General features: G+C 32.4%; 2 protein-coding genes across 5 annotated transcripts in view; both read left to right on the forward strand.

Annotated features, from left to right (window-relative positions):
- The window catches only part of LOC126780711 (protein Jumonji), a 200,730-nt gene that overhangs the window by 105,596 nt on the left and 74,192 nt on the right, over positions 1–20,942 (forward strand). The gene's annotated exons all lie outside the window — the stretch shown is intronic.
- LOC126780718 (sushi, von Willebrand factor type A, EGF and pentraxin domain-containing protein 1) overlaps positions 1,517–20,942 on the forward strand; it is a 30,093-nt gene continuing 10,667 nt past the window's right edge. The window contains exons 1-3 of the mRNA XM_050505375.1: positions 1,517–1,632; positions 12,432–12,620; positions 20,029–20,241. Of these exons, the coding sequence (XP_050361332.1) occupies positions 1,590–1,632; positions 12,432–12,620; positions 20,029–20,241 (445 nt within the window). The 5' untranslated portion in view covers positions 1,517–1,589. The remainder of the gene's footprint in view (positions 1,633–12,431; positions 12,621–20,028; positions 20,242–20,942) is intronic.

Consider the following 20,942-nt stretch of genomic DNA (forward strand, 5'->3'; position numbering starts at 1 on the left):
TATAAGAATATTAAACATAAGTTGAAAATGTATTATTAATACAATTGTAGCGTACATTGTATGTAAATTCATAGACGAAAAGACACTCAAGATAAACTTTCGTGGTTTTTGTAGTGCCATCGTTTAATTGTTATTTGGTTGTTTAAATTGTTAAATAATTAAAATATAGTTTAGTTATATAGCAACTACTTAAATTAAGAGAATATTATATACTTATAAACTATATAACTTGTATAGTCCATGATGTGTGGAGACCACTAGTAATCATTTTTTTGCTTAAAACCTTACCAATGTACAAACTCAGGATAAATCTTAAAGATACTTTTATTATTGCCGTTGTAATTTGCATGTTTTAATTTCTTATTTATTTTTTATTTATTTCCTATAATGGTGACTGGTGGGCTGGTTCTAAGCATGCTAGCCCAGCATGCGTTGGTGACGTATTCCGCGTGGAGCGCGGAGTGGGAGATCCTAGTCCGTGAAGTCAAAAAAGACCTTAACCTGTGAGCAATTGTGTCGACGATGCTTAGCTAGTCGTAGCCTCCTTCTGCTAGGCCGTCATGGTCTAGAAGGAGACGGTGCAGTGGGAACGGGAAAGGGCTGATTCTGCTTAGCAGAAGCCCGATGCCCGGGGCTTAAAAGATAAGGCTGGGGCCGATGATGCGTAAGGTCTAAGAGGCCACGAGTTCTATTTCAGGGGACCCTGAGGAGAGCACCGTCGAGACACAAACGAAGCAGAGTACGGGTGGGGGAGCCGCGTATGCGTTATATCGATACGATCCCACTGCCTCTCCGATCCATCCCGAGGATGATCATCGCAGTGGTTTTAGTGGGTAAGAATACCACATGAAACGATTGCCGCCTTCTTAATGTGCCGGGTGCGTGAAAAAAAAGGGTCTACATAAAACGCTTATATTTGAAGGACAAACATACAAAGAAAAAAAATGCTTTTTTCTCCCCGGTCTATAACTCATCTAAACATCAAATAATTTCTTAGTTGCCTAAGTGACACCGATATGGACCATTGTCGCTATAAACGACATCAACGAGTGAGCATCGTTTCTGACATATGAGTATGTGTAAACTACAAGTGTTGTATGAATTTTATTTAAACAAATATACTACTAAATTTCTTGGACTTCTACAACAAGATAATCCAATATAATTTAATAAAATAATTATAAAGTAAAAATATTAATCTTTTTAGTTAAATTATTTATACCGAAATGTAAAATTTAACATCATTTTATTATCAGTGATAAAAAGAGTTACTTAAAATTACTATACAAATAGCATCTGCAGTACCCACTAACCCAATAAGTGACCGCTGCAGAAATCGGCATTCCAAGTCGAAACACGTAAACTGTACTCTGGAGCCCGAGAAATTTATTCAGCACGCGAAAGCTCCAAGTTTGCGAGTTGCGGTGCGTTGTGTACCTGCGATGCGCCGGCGCACCTGTTGCCAGCACCGGCTGACGGCAAAGTCAGTAGACCGTCGAAGGCTGTGTAAGTTGCACGCGCCATGACCGCGCTTTGTTACGAAAAACCGTCGTGAGTGTCGTTAAAAAACTTTCAGTGTGGACATAACCATGGATGTCATTTACTTTAGTGCTATCATCGCTCTCGTGCAAGGTTAGTTTTAAAATTGATTTGATAGCGGTGTTATTAAAGTGGGTTAGAGAATAGTCTTGTCGCTTCAGAAGATGGTCCACTTTCAGTTTGCTCTTCTCAAAAGCCAATTACGCCTTTTGTAGTTTTTACAAATAATTTAGTTAAATTATATATTATCAAGTACACATAGAGGAAGAATAAACTGTTGTTATTGACTTTAAATATATTTAATATTAATTTTACTCTCACATATCCCGCCAAAACTTCTTCATTGACTGCGAACAAAATTAATCTTATGTCCTTGTCCATGTTGAATACTTATCCTAATGTATGTGTCAAATTAACTGTTGCGATGGGGTTATTGGTTGAAGCGTGAAAGTAGCAAATAAACACACTAAGTTACTTTCACATTTAAGAAACTAAGAATTTCAAAATAATAAAAAGATAACAATAACTTTAAAATTCAAAATTGTGTTCTTGTAAATTCCATTTATATGAGTATGGTGTTCACTATATAATTGAACATTAATCAATATAAGTCTATTAGCACATATTTAACTATCGACAAATTTATTTTTGATAGATATTTTTTTGGAAACAGGTTGTGTATTAATCATATAATTAATTATCGCTTACAAGATGGACATATCCAATCCATCATGAACAAGCGCTTGAATGTTAATTTATAGGTATTTACCTATTTATTGTAAATAAAATCAATTTACAAACTTATTTTAGTACTTATTAAGAATATATTACACCTTCACTTTAAATTTTTGATTGAATATAAATTTGTTTGGATTAAATGCCGTTTAATCGTAAATAAACTTTAGCTAAAGATTTATTAGAAAATTCGACAGTTTTAATTTAACTGGCGGCTGATAAATTGTCCGTTTGTTATCTAAACCAAAGTTATTTTGAAGATTTCCATTGAAAAATCATCGATATAAAATTACGGCTTATAACGGCTTCTAACACAATTCTCGTATGATAATTATGAGACCCTAAAAAAACATTCAAAGCATTGTGTTTATTACATACAAACCCATTCAACAATTTTATTTTTAGTTTTCAATGGCTACTGTCATACTGCGACGAGTGTTTTTTGCTAAGATGTATTCAATATTTACAAATTTCTATGAAGTCAACTAAGTAACTTTCTCCGTAATGAATTAATTTAAATGTATTTCAAGGTGCAACTATTCTTTCTAATTGATCTTTGTATTAATATAAATAAAGAGTATACTATATTGAAAACAAAATCATTTATATATGAGTTTAACAGATTTGTCGGTCATTTTACAGAGACATGTCTGTTATAGGAAATATTTATAACAACTAAAAAATAAGATGTTTTCTTCTGACCTTCTTTCTACGCATACATTACTCGGTAACCTTAGCTTCCGGGACGCTTATATCCTGGAGTCGACATACCTTTTTTTTAAAGCTGGAAAAAACGCATAATGCGTTTCCCATAGAGTATGAGGGGGGGGGGCGTGTCTCGTCGGTGTCCAAGGCGCCGAATGCGCCCCGAACATCGGAATACCCACTAAAAACCAGCCTTTCCGTCTTAACGAGGAGCGCCACGGGATCGTTTACGCATTCTACCGTGACGCTCAAAGGGTCGACATACCGCTTAACCTCTGCATTGGTCAATAATAATAATATAATTGTAATGAAATAATCAAAAATATCACTGAAAGCATTTATCACATAATCATTATAAGCAAAAAAAACTATATATACATATAAATCTCAACAATAAAAATACAAACATACATATATTATCAGAATTATGCAGATTATATTTTGTTCCTAGTTTTATGTTAGAACTCTGTGTTGATTATATAATATCATCACACTAACGTTCGAAACCTTAAAAAAATATTTGACCAACTGTTTCTTCATGTTTAAAACGGAAGTCCTTAACTCCCCTACTTCCGGTTTGTCGTTGTCCTATTATAATAATATTCCTAACAAAAAACGTTACACATTAAAATGATATAAATATTTTATTAAATTAAGCGTAGAGTTATTTATAGTAGAATATTTTTTTACTATGAAAGCTTTACATATGACATAAATATTACACAAAATAGGTATATAAAGTAAGTAACAGTTAAAACAAACAATTTAAAATTATCACTAACAAAATGAGTTGATGTTCTTTCTTATTTCTACATTAATTACTAAATTTATGAAAGTGAAATTGTTATGGAATTTAAATATATAGGTCCTTTTTAAATTCTAAATTTTTCTTTAAATTTCAAGAAAGCACTGATAATCGAGGTTTTATTTGTAAAGGACATTAGAAAAAGATAATATAGCCACTAGATCGTCGTCTGTACGCGTTGCCGTGGAATGCCATTTTTTGTGTGTATAATGGGATATTTGCCGAGTGGCTTCCCGCTTGTCGGTCCTTTTTTATAGAAAGACGAAACAGATTATACTTATTGATAAAAGAACTTACCAACTATTTTTATATTCCAGTGAATCTTGCTTGGATTAGTCACAATACTACACTACTATATTAGTCTTAAATTATCCCTTTTATAATAAGAGTTACAAATTTTTACCAGAAATTGTTACCAGTTATAAATTGTATTTTATCGATAAAATGCACAAAAATGGGACTTCGTCCTAAACAGTAAAGAGGTATATTTCGCTTATTTATACCAAATTAACGCTGAAACTACTGATTGTAATCGAATATGGACTTTAAAATTTTGATAAATTATTAATGTAGGCTGGACAAAATCTAACAAATACCTTTATTGTTTTTTAACTTTTATATCCAAATTGAATTGTCACTTAGACGCTTGCATGCTAGGGCTTCCAAAATTATAATAGAATTAAAAGAAAACTTTTCAAAGAGGGTAGCGGTATCCGAGGCACGGTACCGCTGGCCGACCGCAGGGGAACAATTTTAATTCACGAGTAGGCGTATGCGTTTACGTCCGGAATGACATCTGATTTTGGCGTCTCCAACGATTTGAAGACACCACATTTTCGGCTTTTTAGGCAAGCGTGCTACATACTAGACCGAGTCGATGCTTAACATCAGGCAAATAAACGGTCAAACGCTAGCCTATTAAGTGTAAAAAAAAAGAATATAGTGAGAGTAAATTTATGGTCTAGGCGCTTTTGAAGCGAACGCTGCTAAAATATAATAGTTGCACAATAACTTTAAATGAGATATTTATAATAAATAAAAAAAAAAAATCCAAAAGATCTGAAAAAAGGCAGCGACTTTATAACTAAAAGATAACTTACAGTAATCATTTCTATGTTCAAAAAATTTACGACAACTTTAAGGTAATTTCACTGTCACAAAGTATCACCTCATCAAAATAAATAATTTAATGATTTGAAAAGTTTTATGTATATAAATATTGTATTATGTATATAAATAATTTTAACTTTAGATAAAAAATAATGATTCAAATTAACGTAAAATGAGACTTATACATATAGGATACTTAGTGCATGCACAACAACAAATATTAAACGACTTTCAAATGCAGTGTTAACAATCAATTTTTATGCAGTCGGCCCATGCTAAGTACCTAAGCTATTATATATGTATAACAACAAATATTAAATTCACGTAGACTACTAAAAATTGTTTTAAAACAACCGTCAACGACGTCGAGGCTGGACACCCTCCGCTTCGCATAACTGACTGCCCCGCCATCTCACCGCCACATTAATTATATTTTTTGTTGCACATGAGTTTTGATTTTATAATAACTCCTAAGATATTAATATAAATTAAATAGTGTGTAGTGTAAATGACAAATATTTTTTAAATTGAATACAATTAAATTATGACAACAAACATTTTTATTTATGTATGATGCCTTAGAGTTATCCTTAGAAGATCAAGAAAAGAATATATTCTATCACGGGTTTTGTTTTAGATTTTTTTCGTGAGAAACAATTCGACCCTACATTATTTTTGTGTATATTTTACTATCCACGCAGCGCATGCCGTGGATGCTTTTACGATGCACGACCTTTTCTGACTTAATGGACAAAAATCATCTTTTAAAAAATTTAGCTTATATATATATATGTTCATATATTTTCCGTTAAATTTACGTTTAAGTTTACAATTACACTCATATGTACTCGTAATGCAAATGATTATATTTCCAAGAAGGTTATTAAAATCATTGTAATGATTCGCTGTCACTAAATAAGTGTGCAACTTATGAACACAATTGGGAAAAATAAACAAAATTTATCAAAGTTTCTTTAAAAATATAATAATGACACTTTAATGTCTGTGATTATTACACCTCTGCGAGAAAGTTGGAAAACGACGCTCTGCCATTTATATTTTATAGTATAAGAAAAAAAATGAGCACCGACGTTGGCGGGCGTGCTAGCTATTTACACCACACTGTAAACCACTTATTTGGATTGTAATTACCTAAAATTGTTATTTTTTTATTTATTTTGTAATCAGTATTATACCAAAAACCTTCATGCAAGTGCCAGCAACAACTAAACAGTTTTTACTCAATCTGATAAACGATGCGTGAATTATAACGTTCACGAACAAAAACAAGAAGTAATTATTATATTGTTTACCTATATAGTCTGGAAAAAAGACAATTTGGTAGATAGATATACACATGAACTAAACTTATTTAGTGAAAGTAACATTATGAGGTTACATTCCGACACGAAAGCAGGGGTCAAAAAGCCGCCAAGGAAGTTATTTTGGTTAAGTTGTTTATGGCATGTCATTGTAGGTACGTTTTTCATAAGAACGATTTATCATGCTCCTGACACTATGAACATAAATAATTAATTATACTGTTTATTATTAACAAAATCATAAGTTTTCGAGTACTTCCTTTATAATATTTAAACAGCAATAAGCATATATAACATTAAATATCAAAGCATATATGTTACATGGTTCGAATATAATTAAGTTATCTTTACAAATCGTCTAGCAGACGTTTCTTCACATTGCAATCGCCATTTACGCCCGCTGGTTGTTTTCTAAGGGAAGTTGCCTAAGTCTTGTGTGAAGGCCATTGACAGTTTAAAATTGTACACCACTTGAATTATTACAGACAACTTAAAAAAAACACTAACAGAGTATAATAGATATTCCAATTCATAGATTGTAAAATACAATTTTTTTTTACTTCCTTAAAATTGTGTTAGTTCGTTATTTTAATGTATGTATAGGTACACAAACAGTACGATTGTATTTTGTACCTGTATAAATAAACAAATAATTTTCTCAGAATAGCTTGTGAACATATTTTTTGTGTCTGAGCAGCCAAGGTAAACCAATATAAAGTAAACATATATATGGTGGATGCCCCCATCCTGCAAGTACACGCTGGTTTATATGAAGAATGTTACCCTTTGTGGACTTAATCGTTCCATGATGTATAAATGCGAGAAGTAAAAGTTTATTCGTCCAGATGCGGGCGGTGAAAGTGTTTCTTAATTTACCGCTTGATGATTATTTAAAAAGATATTCGTAACTATGGACAAACTTTGATTTCAAATTATTCTTATTTCAATTATGTATTCAATTTATAATAACTACTATCCTAAGTTTTTTTGTTAATTTTACTTTTTTATATTATTATAATATTATTATACAACGTATAAAAAACAGTAATATGTCGGAAGGTAGCGGCTGAGGAATTCTAAGTTCTCCGAGGTGTTATCTACGACCTTAAAGTGGATCTGTCGCGTGCCACGATTTACATCACCCGGTGGGTTGGCTGACGACCTGATTATGCGGAAACTAACTGGGTATTGGACGATGTAACGGTACAAGAATGTGGTCGAGCCCGCTATTCGAGATTGTGGAATTTGTTGGCGTTTTAGAAATATAGTACAATCTTCTAACCAGGCTACTTTAGAAAACCTGATGCTTAATAGCATAATTTATGCTTTATTTAATATCGCGCTATCATTTATATGAGCTTGGTCTTGTTTGTTTAAATTATTCCTATATTATCCTAATTTATTCTACTTAATTATAAAAAAAATATATTTAGGTAAAAAATGAATCGAAATTATTTACCGGTTTAATTAGTGACGCATTTACTACATTACAAGGTAATAATTTATGGCATAGAAATATTATATTGACGTAAAACTCTCTATATAATCTATTAGACTAAGCTATAACTATTAGTCATATTAGTAACTTTCATCAATTATAGCATAAAGAAACATCTGGCACTCAGCAAAATGCGAAACTGACGCAACTACGGCGCTGAGTCGACGTGATCCGTGAAAGCGCTTTCTCGATGACGCAAAAACATGTAAACTCACAAACTTAGGCGTTTGATTGTGAAGATACCGTTTGTATGGTAAATATTTTCAAGGTTATATCATAAAGAGATTGTATTACGTAATGGTGCACATTGAACACTTAATATGGATAAGTACGTTATTCCTCTAAATAAATCTATTTGTATTTTATATATACCCGTGATAATCTCCCGAAACCTTGTCACATCATTAAAGACAAATACATATACATACTATTTAAAATTTTAGGCTAAATATAGAAGTAGATAACATAGTTATTACAACTACTCATTTAAAAAAGGTAATTCATATTTGAATGAGGAAGTCAACTTGTTTGTACATAATGTTTATCGGGCATTAACCCTTATCTCCGCTCACTTTAAAATACACCAAGAAGCCGTATGAACATCTTTGTTTTATAAAAAAGCCTGATTAGCATAAATAACGTTATATTATTAAGTGGCATGACTTTTAATAGATATGAATATTATAACAGATCTCTTAACCTCAAAAACTCTACGTAAAAAGTGTGATAGAATCTTGCATCTGTATATAAGTGGTATTAGTCGATTTGTAGAACTGAAAATTAATTAAATTTACAGGTGTAGAGGTATTAGTTTAGACTTTCCTTTCAAACAGATGTACTGTTTATTAATTAAATCCTTATTATTTGAAGCTAGAAAATATTTATCTTTATGATTGGATATTCGATTATTATATTTTAAAGACGATAGGTTTAAGACGATAGGTTGCTCTTTAACAAATAAGTATCGAATTTAATATCTCAATGACAGCACCGTTATACTATAAACAAGCATGTACTATTGCTAAGAATTAAACGATTGCATTTTTAAAATTCAATTTATGTACGACTGTAAAATTAACTTTGCTGGTTCTATTCCTATGAAAAGAGGGCCGTGCCGATGGAGGGTCACCACGCTTTCATAGTCTTAGTAATCGTCGTCTGTGTACTATGAAATAAACGGCTGCGACTGAGTGCTGTTATTATGAAGCTATTTATGTGTCGATTCCGTATAAGTAACAGTTTTCTTCTCACAATAAAATATAATAAATTAATAAATCGTTCGTATTTTTTTCTCTAATCAGTACTAATATATCTTTTACTTTATGTTTTACTTCAAAAGCTTTATTGAAATAAATTGAAAAAATATCACTTCTTTAATTATTCAAAACAATTAATATTGAGATTTAATACATTTTGTCTTTTCACATATAATATAATATGTAGTACAAATCAAATAGCTAATGAAAAGCTAATGAAAAAGCGGGTCTTAACACCAGAAACTAAAATTTGAGTACACATTTGGTAGAATAAAAGTTGGACACCTAGAGGCCCAGAATGCATGATTATGAATACCACATTGTGCTTACTTTCACCGACATTTGCCCCCTGGCCCAGTGGTCCAGCTGACTAGCTTACTTGCATTTTTCATAACAATGGCTTTAACAAAACTACAGTTTTAATAGTTATTTGTGATCTTTACCTGGTTGAAAATCTGTAGAAATACTAAGTGCATTTTTAATTCATTTAAAACTTGAATTATTTGCACAGTTTGGAAATATAGATGTATATTATTTAATATTTAATCTGAAGGTAAACGTAGTTTTTTTTTTTAATAATTTAAAAATAAAACAATTTCAATGTAAGATCTTCTTGTTACTTCTGTTCGCGCTTTCGCTTGCTCAGGTTTTCACGGATTAATTTTGATCTGGAAACATTTCGAATTAGTTATGTTTCACGGAAACTCAAGCGTCGATGACGCGTTAAAAATTCGTCATACCATGTTTGAGTCACGACTTTCCTCTTGCTCATTTCGCCACAAAATTAGAGACTTTTATTTTTCGAACATGCATTCTTGAATGTGTTCGTTAATGAAATCACAATACGTACCAACAACACAATTTCTAATTTAATAGTAATTGTAATATTTAAATTGATAATATTCATTAATGAAATACTCTTTAGGATAGTTGGAGATAAAATGTAAAAAAACATGTCAATAAAAAATTAAATAATATACTTAATACTTATTCCGATAAAATATAAATTAAGCAATAAGATGATTACATCTTATCCATCGTTAGATGGATTTATAAATTTTGGCTTGCTAGCATAGCCCGAACATACGTATATAACCGACATAAATATGTTATTATTTTAAATGAGCGATGATTATTTACGCCGTTTGCTCGCTTCAGCATTTTCTGTCTGATATGATACAGTACCAATAAGCAATGCAAGTAGCATCCCGTTCCTCTTCCATGCGACTAGGGTCCATCCATCAGTTCCACTATCCAGAATAATTCATGATGTAGTAAATACAGTGAACTCGAAAGAGAATGGAGCGTCGTTTAATAGATGACCCCCTTAGCAAAGTAGAAATTAATAATTTATAGATGTAATGTAAAAATATAATGTCATCAAACGTAACTATCGCACGTAATAAATAATGCATTCTAAATAAATAGAGAATATCAACTTTCTAACTAATTGATCGCTTCGTTCTTGTAGAAAAGCTTACCTATAAGTATAGACTAATTGTTATCACATAAGTCTCATCCGTCTATGAACTTACATCACCGAGCAAGGGAAGCATCGGAGTAGGTAAGGTACTACACGACCGGACAATATTTTTTTTTATTAAATAGGTAGGCGGACGAGCATATGTGCCACCTGATGGTAAGTGGTCACCAATGCCCATAGACTAGACTTTGTAAGAAATGTTAACCATCGCTTACATCGTCAATGCGCCACCAACCTTGGGAAGTAAGTAACTTGTAATTACACTGGCTCACTCACCCTTAAAACCGGAACACAACAATACCAAGTACTGCTGTTTTGCGGTATAATATCTGATCCCACCTAGACGAGCTTGCACAAAGCCCTACCACAAGTAAAATAAATAAGTAACATTGTTAGATATCGTCAGATTTAAGTAAAAATGAATATTCTTTGTTATATTTCACTTTTAATGTGCATTTAAAAATATTTTACAGCCATCGTTTCATTACATAATTCATCACTATTGTAACAATTTCTTCTGTAGCAAAAACTTGAATTGATTAAAATAAATAAATATATTACTCTGTGGCCATATAACTATTAAACTTAATTGTCGTATAGCCGTTTGCTCAATGTACATTTCAAAGGTTAAATATATGTATTCGGATTATTTAATAAAAAAGTGTTAAGGTATAGACATTTTTTTACAATCCATTAAAAAAGTAAACGAATAAAACATTCGAAAAGTACCTACATACTTATTCATGAACATTTGTTCTATTTTGGTCAAAAAACGAATTTCTATAAAAAGCGATAGGTACTAGTAAGTCTTGAGGAATTTGCTGGATTTCTCGCATGTAAAATGTGATCTGATTTCAAAAATATAATATAAATCAATAAAAGTACGGTTAAGTTTCAAGATTATCTCATGATGATTTCGCGTAGAGGAAAGTTATAAAGATAAGGTCAGTTAGAAGTGCTACAGCGGCTGCGGCACTGAGAATGACTTTGGTGATCACTTGCCACTTTAGTCGTATACCCAGAGTAATCAACAGTTCAGCTACGACGAGCGTCAAGTCACCGGCTTGTCTCCATCTTTGCCAAATCACTGCCGCATTTATCGCCATAAAGACTGCGCCCATGCCGGTCAAGTAAGCCTTGTACAAACATAGGTTATTGATTAGAAGGACTAGTATAAAATTATAATTTCACTTAAAACAAAACAACACGAAACTACATATTTCCCAATATACCTGCAGAGCTGAGCTATCACAACGCTCAGCACCGGCGCATAACGCAAGACCAACGGCCGCAATGCCATAAGTCACCAGTAACCCTCCGGACACCGAGTGCTCCCAACGAAACACTTTCATAGACTTTAGATGTAAAGTCAACAATGACACCATAATCATAAGCGTTATCAACCGCAGGGTTAGTAAAGGCGCACGATAGTCACTTTCTCCCTCTTGGTTATCTACTAATCTTGAAATATTGTACATAGTACTTCCATTCATTGTGTGATCTACTATTTATATTCATAAGCTAGAATTGTTTATTATATAATATTGAGAAATTCCTATGTATTTTTCAAAATAATTATAATGACATATTTGTCAAATCAGTAAAATAAGTTTTACTTGTGCCTTTTTTTACATATTCATACTTTGCTTACATATTTTATACTTCTAACATATTTAGGTATACTATCATGGATATTCAAATTTTTATGATTTTTTTTCCGAATCTAAATAGGATTTTACTAGTTGACCTAATTAAATATAAAAGCGAAAGATTGGCATATATGTTGTGATAGTAGTCCTTATTTCTGTCTATGTTTAGGCGATGGTAAAAATTACATCATGTTTAAAATTAAAGCTAATGAGAAAAAATAATATAATATAAACTGTTACTATTTTACGATATTATAGATACAAGAAAATGATACATTCCTTATGATACGATAATATAAAAAAATAAATAATAATATTTTTACCCACAGGTTACGTTACGGCGTCATGTCGTTTTCCCGGCGCGCCGGCTCATTCGAGAGTCACATTCTCCGACGAAAACCTGACAGAGGGAACAGTAGCTACTTATGCATGCGAGCGAGGATTTGAGCTCCTCGGTCCATCTAGAAGACTCTGCGACACAAATGGAAAATGGACACCTGATGGAATTCCCTTTTGTGGTGAGCATGATTAAAATTAAGTATTCACCTAAATTCTCATTTAGTTTTGTGGTGTTTGGTGGTACTTCGTGCAATCTAGACTGGAAAATGTTTAATGTTCTGTCAGTGCCAGTGCTTAGGATTGACAATGATCAAGGTACCATCACGTGGTCAATTTGCATCTCATCTGTATTACCAATTTCTTCTTTGTAAACAGATTTTGTTTATTTTTTGTTAGATAGTTACAAGCAGTACCATATTTCAAGTAAACATTTTAACTATTAATTATAATATAATTAAATAAAATTTATTTAATTAATCGTGTAATATGTAACTACACGAATATTTTAATTATTTTGCAAATAAAAACACTTTATTTTTGTTTAGATTAGTATCGTTTTAATCATGAGAATCTGAAAAGTGCTTGTTTTTCATTTATAAAGAGACCATTAAGTGAGATGTGAGTGTAGTTCAACATTAAAGTTTTTGTTGTCTGCTTTCAATCACCAAAAAGTGAGAGGAAATGATGACTTAACTTTCAAAATTTCAATTTTTCGCGAATCCTTGATGAATTTTAAAAAATAGGAACTATTACAGAAAATCTTATATTTAATTAGGTATTGAATTTTGTTATTAGTATATACATTATACAGAAAAGCCATTAAAAACGTTTAACAGTAGATATTAACAAATTACCATTAATAGTCAAAGCTACATTTTTATCACTCGTTACTGAGGTATTACGAGAAGCACCATAATAATAACGCGCCTGCTCCGCGATTTCCGCACGAAGGCGCCATTTCTGTTGACCCACTTTTACTTTCTTCGTCGAGAAATCACTTCACATGAGTCGTGAATGGAGTCGAAAAAGCGGAAGATTCATTGTAGATCACTCCCACGGCTCTCTCTGTTCGGAAAAGTTGCTCTTAGACGAACGCCCTTTGTAACGAACGCTATGCTTATTATAAAAGCGTTAAATAGGTCAAGTTAAATATAAGTCGATGCGCAAGTAAATACTTATGTACTTATTAGTTTGACCAAAATACAAAAATACGTTTATATAAAAAAATATAAATATTGTAAACGTGATTTTTTGTATGATTAAATTAGCTTATTCAAAGTTTTTTTTTATTGAAATTCGTTTTGACTAATAAATAAAAGCGACAAGCTCTGTGGCAGCCGTTATAATCCGCAGTTTTGGTTGCGTTATTTTTTTTTCACACCGTTTCATAGACACGATGAGTATTGTAGTTGACGTTCATGGTTATTACATCGATCCGTATATTCGTATTGTTAAGTCATATAGCCCATGATCTTCCTCAATCAGGTTAATGTCTGTAATCAGTTAATGCATTTTTTGTTTATTTTTTGATATATGATAACTTCGTGCATTCATACAATATAAACTAGCTATATGATGCGGCTTGTAATTTTATGAAACTAGTACAATTCCTCCTTTGAAAATCTTATTTAAATATATATAGATAAATAGATAAAAATAATATATTTATAAATAGAAAAATTTTATGCCAGTACGATGTTAACAATTATTATATTATTCTTAATAGTGATGCTTACGGATGCTTCATGACGTATTTATAATCGACGACCAACTATCTGCAACGTTAAATAAATAAATAATATCTTCTTTGATTAATTGATACATTTATTATATTATTATTGTAAGAAGCACGTTCTTTACTCACTTAACGTGAAAGCGTTACCCGAACCAACAAGTTTCATATCCTCCTTTTATGTACTCCTAATAAAGTATTTTGTATTTTTTTTCATAAGACGAATATTTCTATTATTCATTATAAAATAATATAAGACGCTACTTTATTATATAATTAAAATTAATATTAATGTACAGAAATTTTTATATAATACAAAATTATAATAAAAAGAACAAAATACACATTACAAATTTAAAGCAAAAACACGCCGTCTAAAAGATTGTCCTGTGGCATTGTACCCAAGACACTGGCACTATTGCCTCTCTGCAGCGCTAGACTCAGCTTTTGGTCTAAATAAAAGCCAGCTCTTGGGTCACCAGAAGTGTGGATCAGTTTCTTGGAAATATCTTTTATGATTTTTTTGTATCAGACGACCATGGACCCAATGTTTAAAAACTCAGCCCCGCAAATTCATATCCGTTGGATAAAAGTGAACGTTTGCGGCGTTTGAGTATTTGAGCTGCTTCAGCGGCTGCACTGGCTTTGCGAGAGGCATTCTTGATATGAGATACTGCCAGCGTATCTACGCAAGTTGCATCCCACACAAGAACACCATTCACCATCCCATTGACCATGGCACTAATGTCGCTCCAATGTATTTTGTATTAGAAAATTAATAACAATAGAATTATGAGTCAAATATTTACTAATATTAGCTATGAAATGGCTTTGCGCACGCTGTCAGTTGCACCACGCACTACGCCGCCTATCGACATAAGTCTGAGGTTTTTTGCATTCAACAGATGTACACTGAACAGGTAGCACTTGCGGCCATTGTCCGACTTCTTGACCCATATACGAGTATAAAACTAGTTTTGACGACGCAAGTCGATGCCTGCACGTTTCTATTCTCAGATCTTATGTTGTGATAGGCTCATTTAAAAATTTTATTGAGCTTGTAGAGAAAGTTATTTATATTCCTTATCTTATAAACAAAATAATAATATTAAAAATGTAACTACAACAATATGTATTTTTTATAGTTAAGATACTAATAAGTTTTTATAAATAAGTAATCTTATGCTCATGAGAATTCTATTTTACCTCATAAAATAATAAATGATGAATGGTGTTTGATTAACTTACAACTAACTACGACACGTTTTGGCTGCGGAAAGTTAAAAATTTTATTAGTGAGTTTTCAGCACGATACATTTGCCTTATCTCAAATTCTATTTAATTTATTTGGTGTGCCAAAAGTAATGATACTTTGGATAGGACGATCCAATGATATAGATTGAATATATAGCGCCTACTTAAAAGAAAAAAATCAGGAGCAGTAAAAGAAGTGAGCATTTCAATTTATGCGACTGCAATTTAAAATTTGATAAAAATGGTCATTAATAAGTCCCAGGACCAAACGCTGAACGTGGCAGGATTCTATTTGGGTACTCCTTGCATCTCGCATGGTCAACTTTATGTCGATTGCTTAAGAGTATTGAGTGCCTAAAACTGACACGTACCGACGGAAATAATTCATACAATGTCATTTATAGGAGAATATTAAGTAATAACTTAGAATATGTACGTAAAAAACTATATATTTTTTATTACTCATAGACTTTTCATTCCACTCTGGACTCAATACTGGATTCCACGCGGGCGTAGTCGCAGGCCAAAACTTTACTACTACTATATAAAATAATAAAACTATATAGTAATAATATAAATCATGTTTATAAGCTGCCCTTCTATCTCAGTTTGTCCTCAAATTACACAAAGTTGGGCCACAGTCCGCCAGACTGACTCAGTGTGGCTAAAAAGAGTAGAAATTTTCAAACGCAAATTTCACACATCTTCGAGAACTCTCAGACAGGGTTCCTCGCGATGTCTTCATTCACCGCTAAGACCAGAGAAAAGTTACTAATTAATACAAACTTTTGCATTGTATACTTTCCCTGCTTGCCTTGCTTCCTTGCTTGCTTAATAGTTTTATTAGCAAGAGTGATAGTCTGGTGTTGTCTGCTTATTTTTCTTATCTATATTGTAAATATTCATTTCATTAGAAAATAATAATACCTGAAAGATAACATGGATTTTTGTGATCGCGGGTTTAGCTTATGTTAAATAAAATGGGTGAAGTTCGTGTAGGTATTATTTTACATTTTTAAATATACCAAAAATTTCATTTTTTTTTCTTCTTTACCAGTCAGATGAGCTAAAGTTGTTCATAAGGGTACGTCTGTAATGTGCTTTTATAAAATATTCTTCGAAACGCTTTTCGCACAGTACATTATGTTAGTAATTGTCAGATCAGTGCATTGTTACTAAATTCTTGAACTTACCACAGTTTAGGCTTAAAAACAGTCATTGATGCTTAAGTGTCTGAAGAGGTCAGAATGTAGTCAAGAATGTTAAAGGTGTAAACTTTAATCGGAAGCTTCATCGATATAGACACGTATTGAGTTTCGATGACGCAGCGCGCCAGGTCGTTCTGTCACCGTTAAGCATCTGACACACTTATATACTCGCCGTTATATACATAGGGGTTACACCTACGCATTTCTATCAACATTTATAAGAGAAACAATATACAATCTGATTATACTGTATTATATTATATTATTATGAATGCTTATAATTCTTTTTAACGTGAGGAAAAAATATTTTGTTTGCAATTGATACCTAATATTAAAAATGTAAATATTAATGTCACAATTATATCCCGATTGTAAAAGTGATTAAATTAAATACTCCATAAATAAATATCATTATTGCAATTTCTATTAACAATTATAATTGATTTTAGATTATTTAGTACTTGTCAGCCCTGAAATTCAGGTTCTCAGACGATCTTGTTTACTATAAACTCCAAACCAAATTGTTTTAACTTATGTTACGAGTATCGATGAGAGCGTCGAAAAAATGATAAGCGCAAACGGCTGCCGTCATAGGAATAATGTAAAGGCAAAAAACTAGTCATGCATTAAATAATTTTAATAAAAAAAACTAAGAGGTGATTATCGATCTTCATTATACATCCAAATCAATCTAGGTCTAACTTCATGAAAAAATTGCTCATATCAAGACTGTCATATTTTTGTTCCTTTTTACAGTACATGTTTCTTAAATATGGTTTTGTTATTGTACCAATGGCATGAGAAACACCCTCACGGCGCCAAAGTAAAAATATTAATATGAATATATGATATAGTATTAATATTAAGTGACTCAAGATTAAGTTGAAATCTGTCTTCTCACTAGCGAGCGATGTCAAATTTAAAAAGATGATGAAAATACGATTTAAATAGGAAATACGCGTGAACATTTGTTATATATAAGTTAATAACTGTTTTATATTAGCACTTTTTATCTATTTTACTCAATTTATTTTATATCCTGAAGAATTGAGTTCTTTTTTGTCTCGAATTGTTTTCAAAAAATGTGGTCTGAGTGCGACCCGAGTGGTTCGCACGACTAATTTCCTAGTGGCAAGAATGAAAATAGTATGTTTTTCCTATTATATTATTTTATTTAATTGTTTTAGGTCCAACAAAAAATTACTCGATCATACCTCTTAAAAATTTTAGCAATGGACTGTTGAAACGTGGAGAAATGTCAAAATTCGGGATTCACAAAATCGGACACAAATACTCAGATACAAAAAATTCCCGCTGGGAAGTTAATAAGTTGTTAGTTATGTTTTAAGTATGGAGAATATTAATAAATCCTAAAAAGAAAGTATCTTAAATATGGTTATTTTTATTTATCATTTCATTATTTAGTGACAATGATAATTATTTAACGGTACTGGCAGTTACAAGCCATGAACTCGAACTTGTGATAAAGCCTATAGCGATATGTCGATAATTGCATGCAAATTTAGATGTCACGGTCAACGGGCTAACGGCACTTGCTGAGGCGGCACTAGTCTCGACATGAGATACACAAACTACACGTGTTACGAGTAACTAAAAGCATTACAACTAGGTACTTATTTTAAATTTCTACTCATCCAAAATAGACTAAATTAATTTAAACTGCAATTACTTAAGTGGTGCTTAAAGAAATAGATAAATGGGATTTTTTATAGAATAAGCAGAACGAATGTGCACATGGGCTACCTGATGGTAAGTGGTGGTCACCACCGCCTATAGACTTTGGCGATGTAAGAAATAATAACCATTCTTTAAATCGCCAATGCGCCACCAACCTCGGGAACTGAGATGTTATGTCCCTTGTGCCTGTAGTTACACTAGCTCACTCACCCTTCAAACCGGAACGCAACAATACTAAGTATTGCTGCTTAGCGGCAGAATATCTAAAGAGTGGGTGGCACCCACCCAGAGGAGCCTGCACAAAGCCTTCGCCAGGATTTTTTTATGTGTGATTATAAATATCGAGGGCTTTTTCCATAAAACATTTATAATAAGTTGTAGATAAATAATTTTATATTTGTGTAATTATATTAATATAATATGATGGTTCACAGCTCAGTTGTACATATGATACTGAGCTTGACCTGGCTCAATAGATACAGGTGTCGATATAACAGAGAAGCGTGCGAGCAATCGCGACCGCGTTCCTACTTAGTAACTTGTCGCGTCGCGAACGCACCTTTACATGTAGAGCGTGACAGATGTGACTTCCAGTACTCGGATTTATTTCACTTTAACCGAGACCTGTTCAGGGAAATCGGATAAAAAGTTTTAATATGATATAATTTTGCAGAAACGACTTGTAATTTATTTTATGAAAGCATCTGTTAACACAAATAACGAAGACAGATAGGTAACCTACCTATGTATTTATTTAACGTGTATTAGAGATCATTACATAATATTAAACGTAATTCTGACTTGATAGGCAATTCTAATCTTTATGTATTTTGTTTCCGATTTTGCATATTACTGTAAATATAAATTAACTGTAATTTGTATGATTGCTATTAAAATTTTATTGGCAAATTGATAGTTTACAATAAAAATTACCTATGTTTAATATCCCGAAGAGTGAAAGTTATGATCTCGTCTCAAACTTCCAAACAAATAGCGCTGCGTGTAATATATATATAATATACTAACTATGCCTCGCTATTACACCCCCGTTAGAGTACCACATATCCTAGCCATATCTACACATCCTATAAGGTATAAAACATCGTCTTCTAACAGGAATCTGCACCCGTAAGTAGTTGACATAACTAAGACACGTACGAAACGATTTGCTTACTCGTTTCTGATACGCACCGCTAAGGTCTGGAATACCCTCCCGACCTTCATTTTCCCCTTCAAGTCAAGAGTGAATTTTCTAGTCAAGGGCGCTCCAACTTATACTGTATCTTCACTTTCCATCAGGTGTGGTAACGGTCAAACGCTAGCCTATATATAAAAAAAGGAATATATGATATATCAGTCAAGCAGTTTACCCGTTTCACGATCATCAACGCCTATGTACTTATATAAAATCTAATACAGCGTATATAAATACATATTATTAAACCGCTGATATAGTTTGTATTAAATGAATAAATTATTATCCAAAATTTTACTCGCCACGTCATATCTTTGCGTCCTAGACTGTATGTAAATTGTTCGCTGAGTCTCAACGTTTAAAGCGCTAAATGTTTTTAATTACTTGTGGAAAGTAAAGAATAAATCATTCATATTATCGTTTATTTTAAGACGATATTTTACCTACCTACATATTTTTTTGCTGTCAATATCATAATTATTAATAATATTTTTTTACAGTTCTAAACGTTGCAGCCGGTAAGGCTCCAATGCAAATATCTACTGAAGAGGGTGGAGTACCCCAGAGAGCACTGGATGGCAGTACATCTGCTGCATTTAACGCTGAAACATGCACCCTCACCAAATCCGAGAGGGTTCCATGGTGGTACGTCAATCTTCTAGAGCCATATATGGTGCAACTCGTAAGGCTGGACTTTGGAAAGCCTTGCTGTGGTAAGTAATATTTTAATTTTACTGTGTCAAGCAGAATAGTCCAATTAGCTTATGTTACGTACATAGTAGTATAGCTTATGGTACTAGTTTTCTTTATTAACATAATTTATGAAAATGTCCAATGTACAGCTATAGTAACCACATAGCATATATTTTTATAAAAATAGTTATTATATTTTAACTGTTCAAAGCGGAATGGAAGTGAGGTTAAATAAGTCGCTTATATCAACAACAGCTTATAAGCGTAATGCGTCTCGTTTCAATAAGCGCGATGTTCTCTGCGTGTTCGCCAAGATCGGTATAACTGGCTCGACCCACATGTGCACCGAAGCTCAAATTCACTCAGAAGCGTTAACTTAGTAATTAAATCTCCACGCATTGTCCATTTTCCATATGATGCGATAGTATACGCAATAATATGAATAACAAAATTTCTAAAACGATGATAGCACTCGGATACTACCTCGGACAATCGTCACATACCACACACAAAAATGCTGTGCCGCTATTTGTTTAATCTACATACTTTAAAGAAGACTAAGTATAAACTACGTAACTGGTTATAAGTAAGCAACTCTCAAATGGAAATGCGGTACAACTTTCCACAATAATTTAATCTAAACATTGAGGTCTCCGCAATTGTTATTATTTTAATACTATTGAATTATGAACTGTTTTGCGGACAAGCCTCACCAACTGCA

This window comes from Nymphalis io, chromosome Z, assembly GCF_905147045.1.
Source record: "Nymphalis io chromosome Z, ilAglIoxx1.1, whole genome shotgun sequence".
Classification (NCBI taxonomy): domain Eukaryota; kingdom Metazoa; phylum Arthropoda; class Insecta; order Lepidoptera; family Nymphalidae; genus Nymphalis; species Nymphalis io.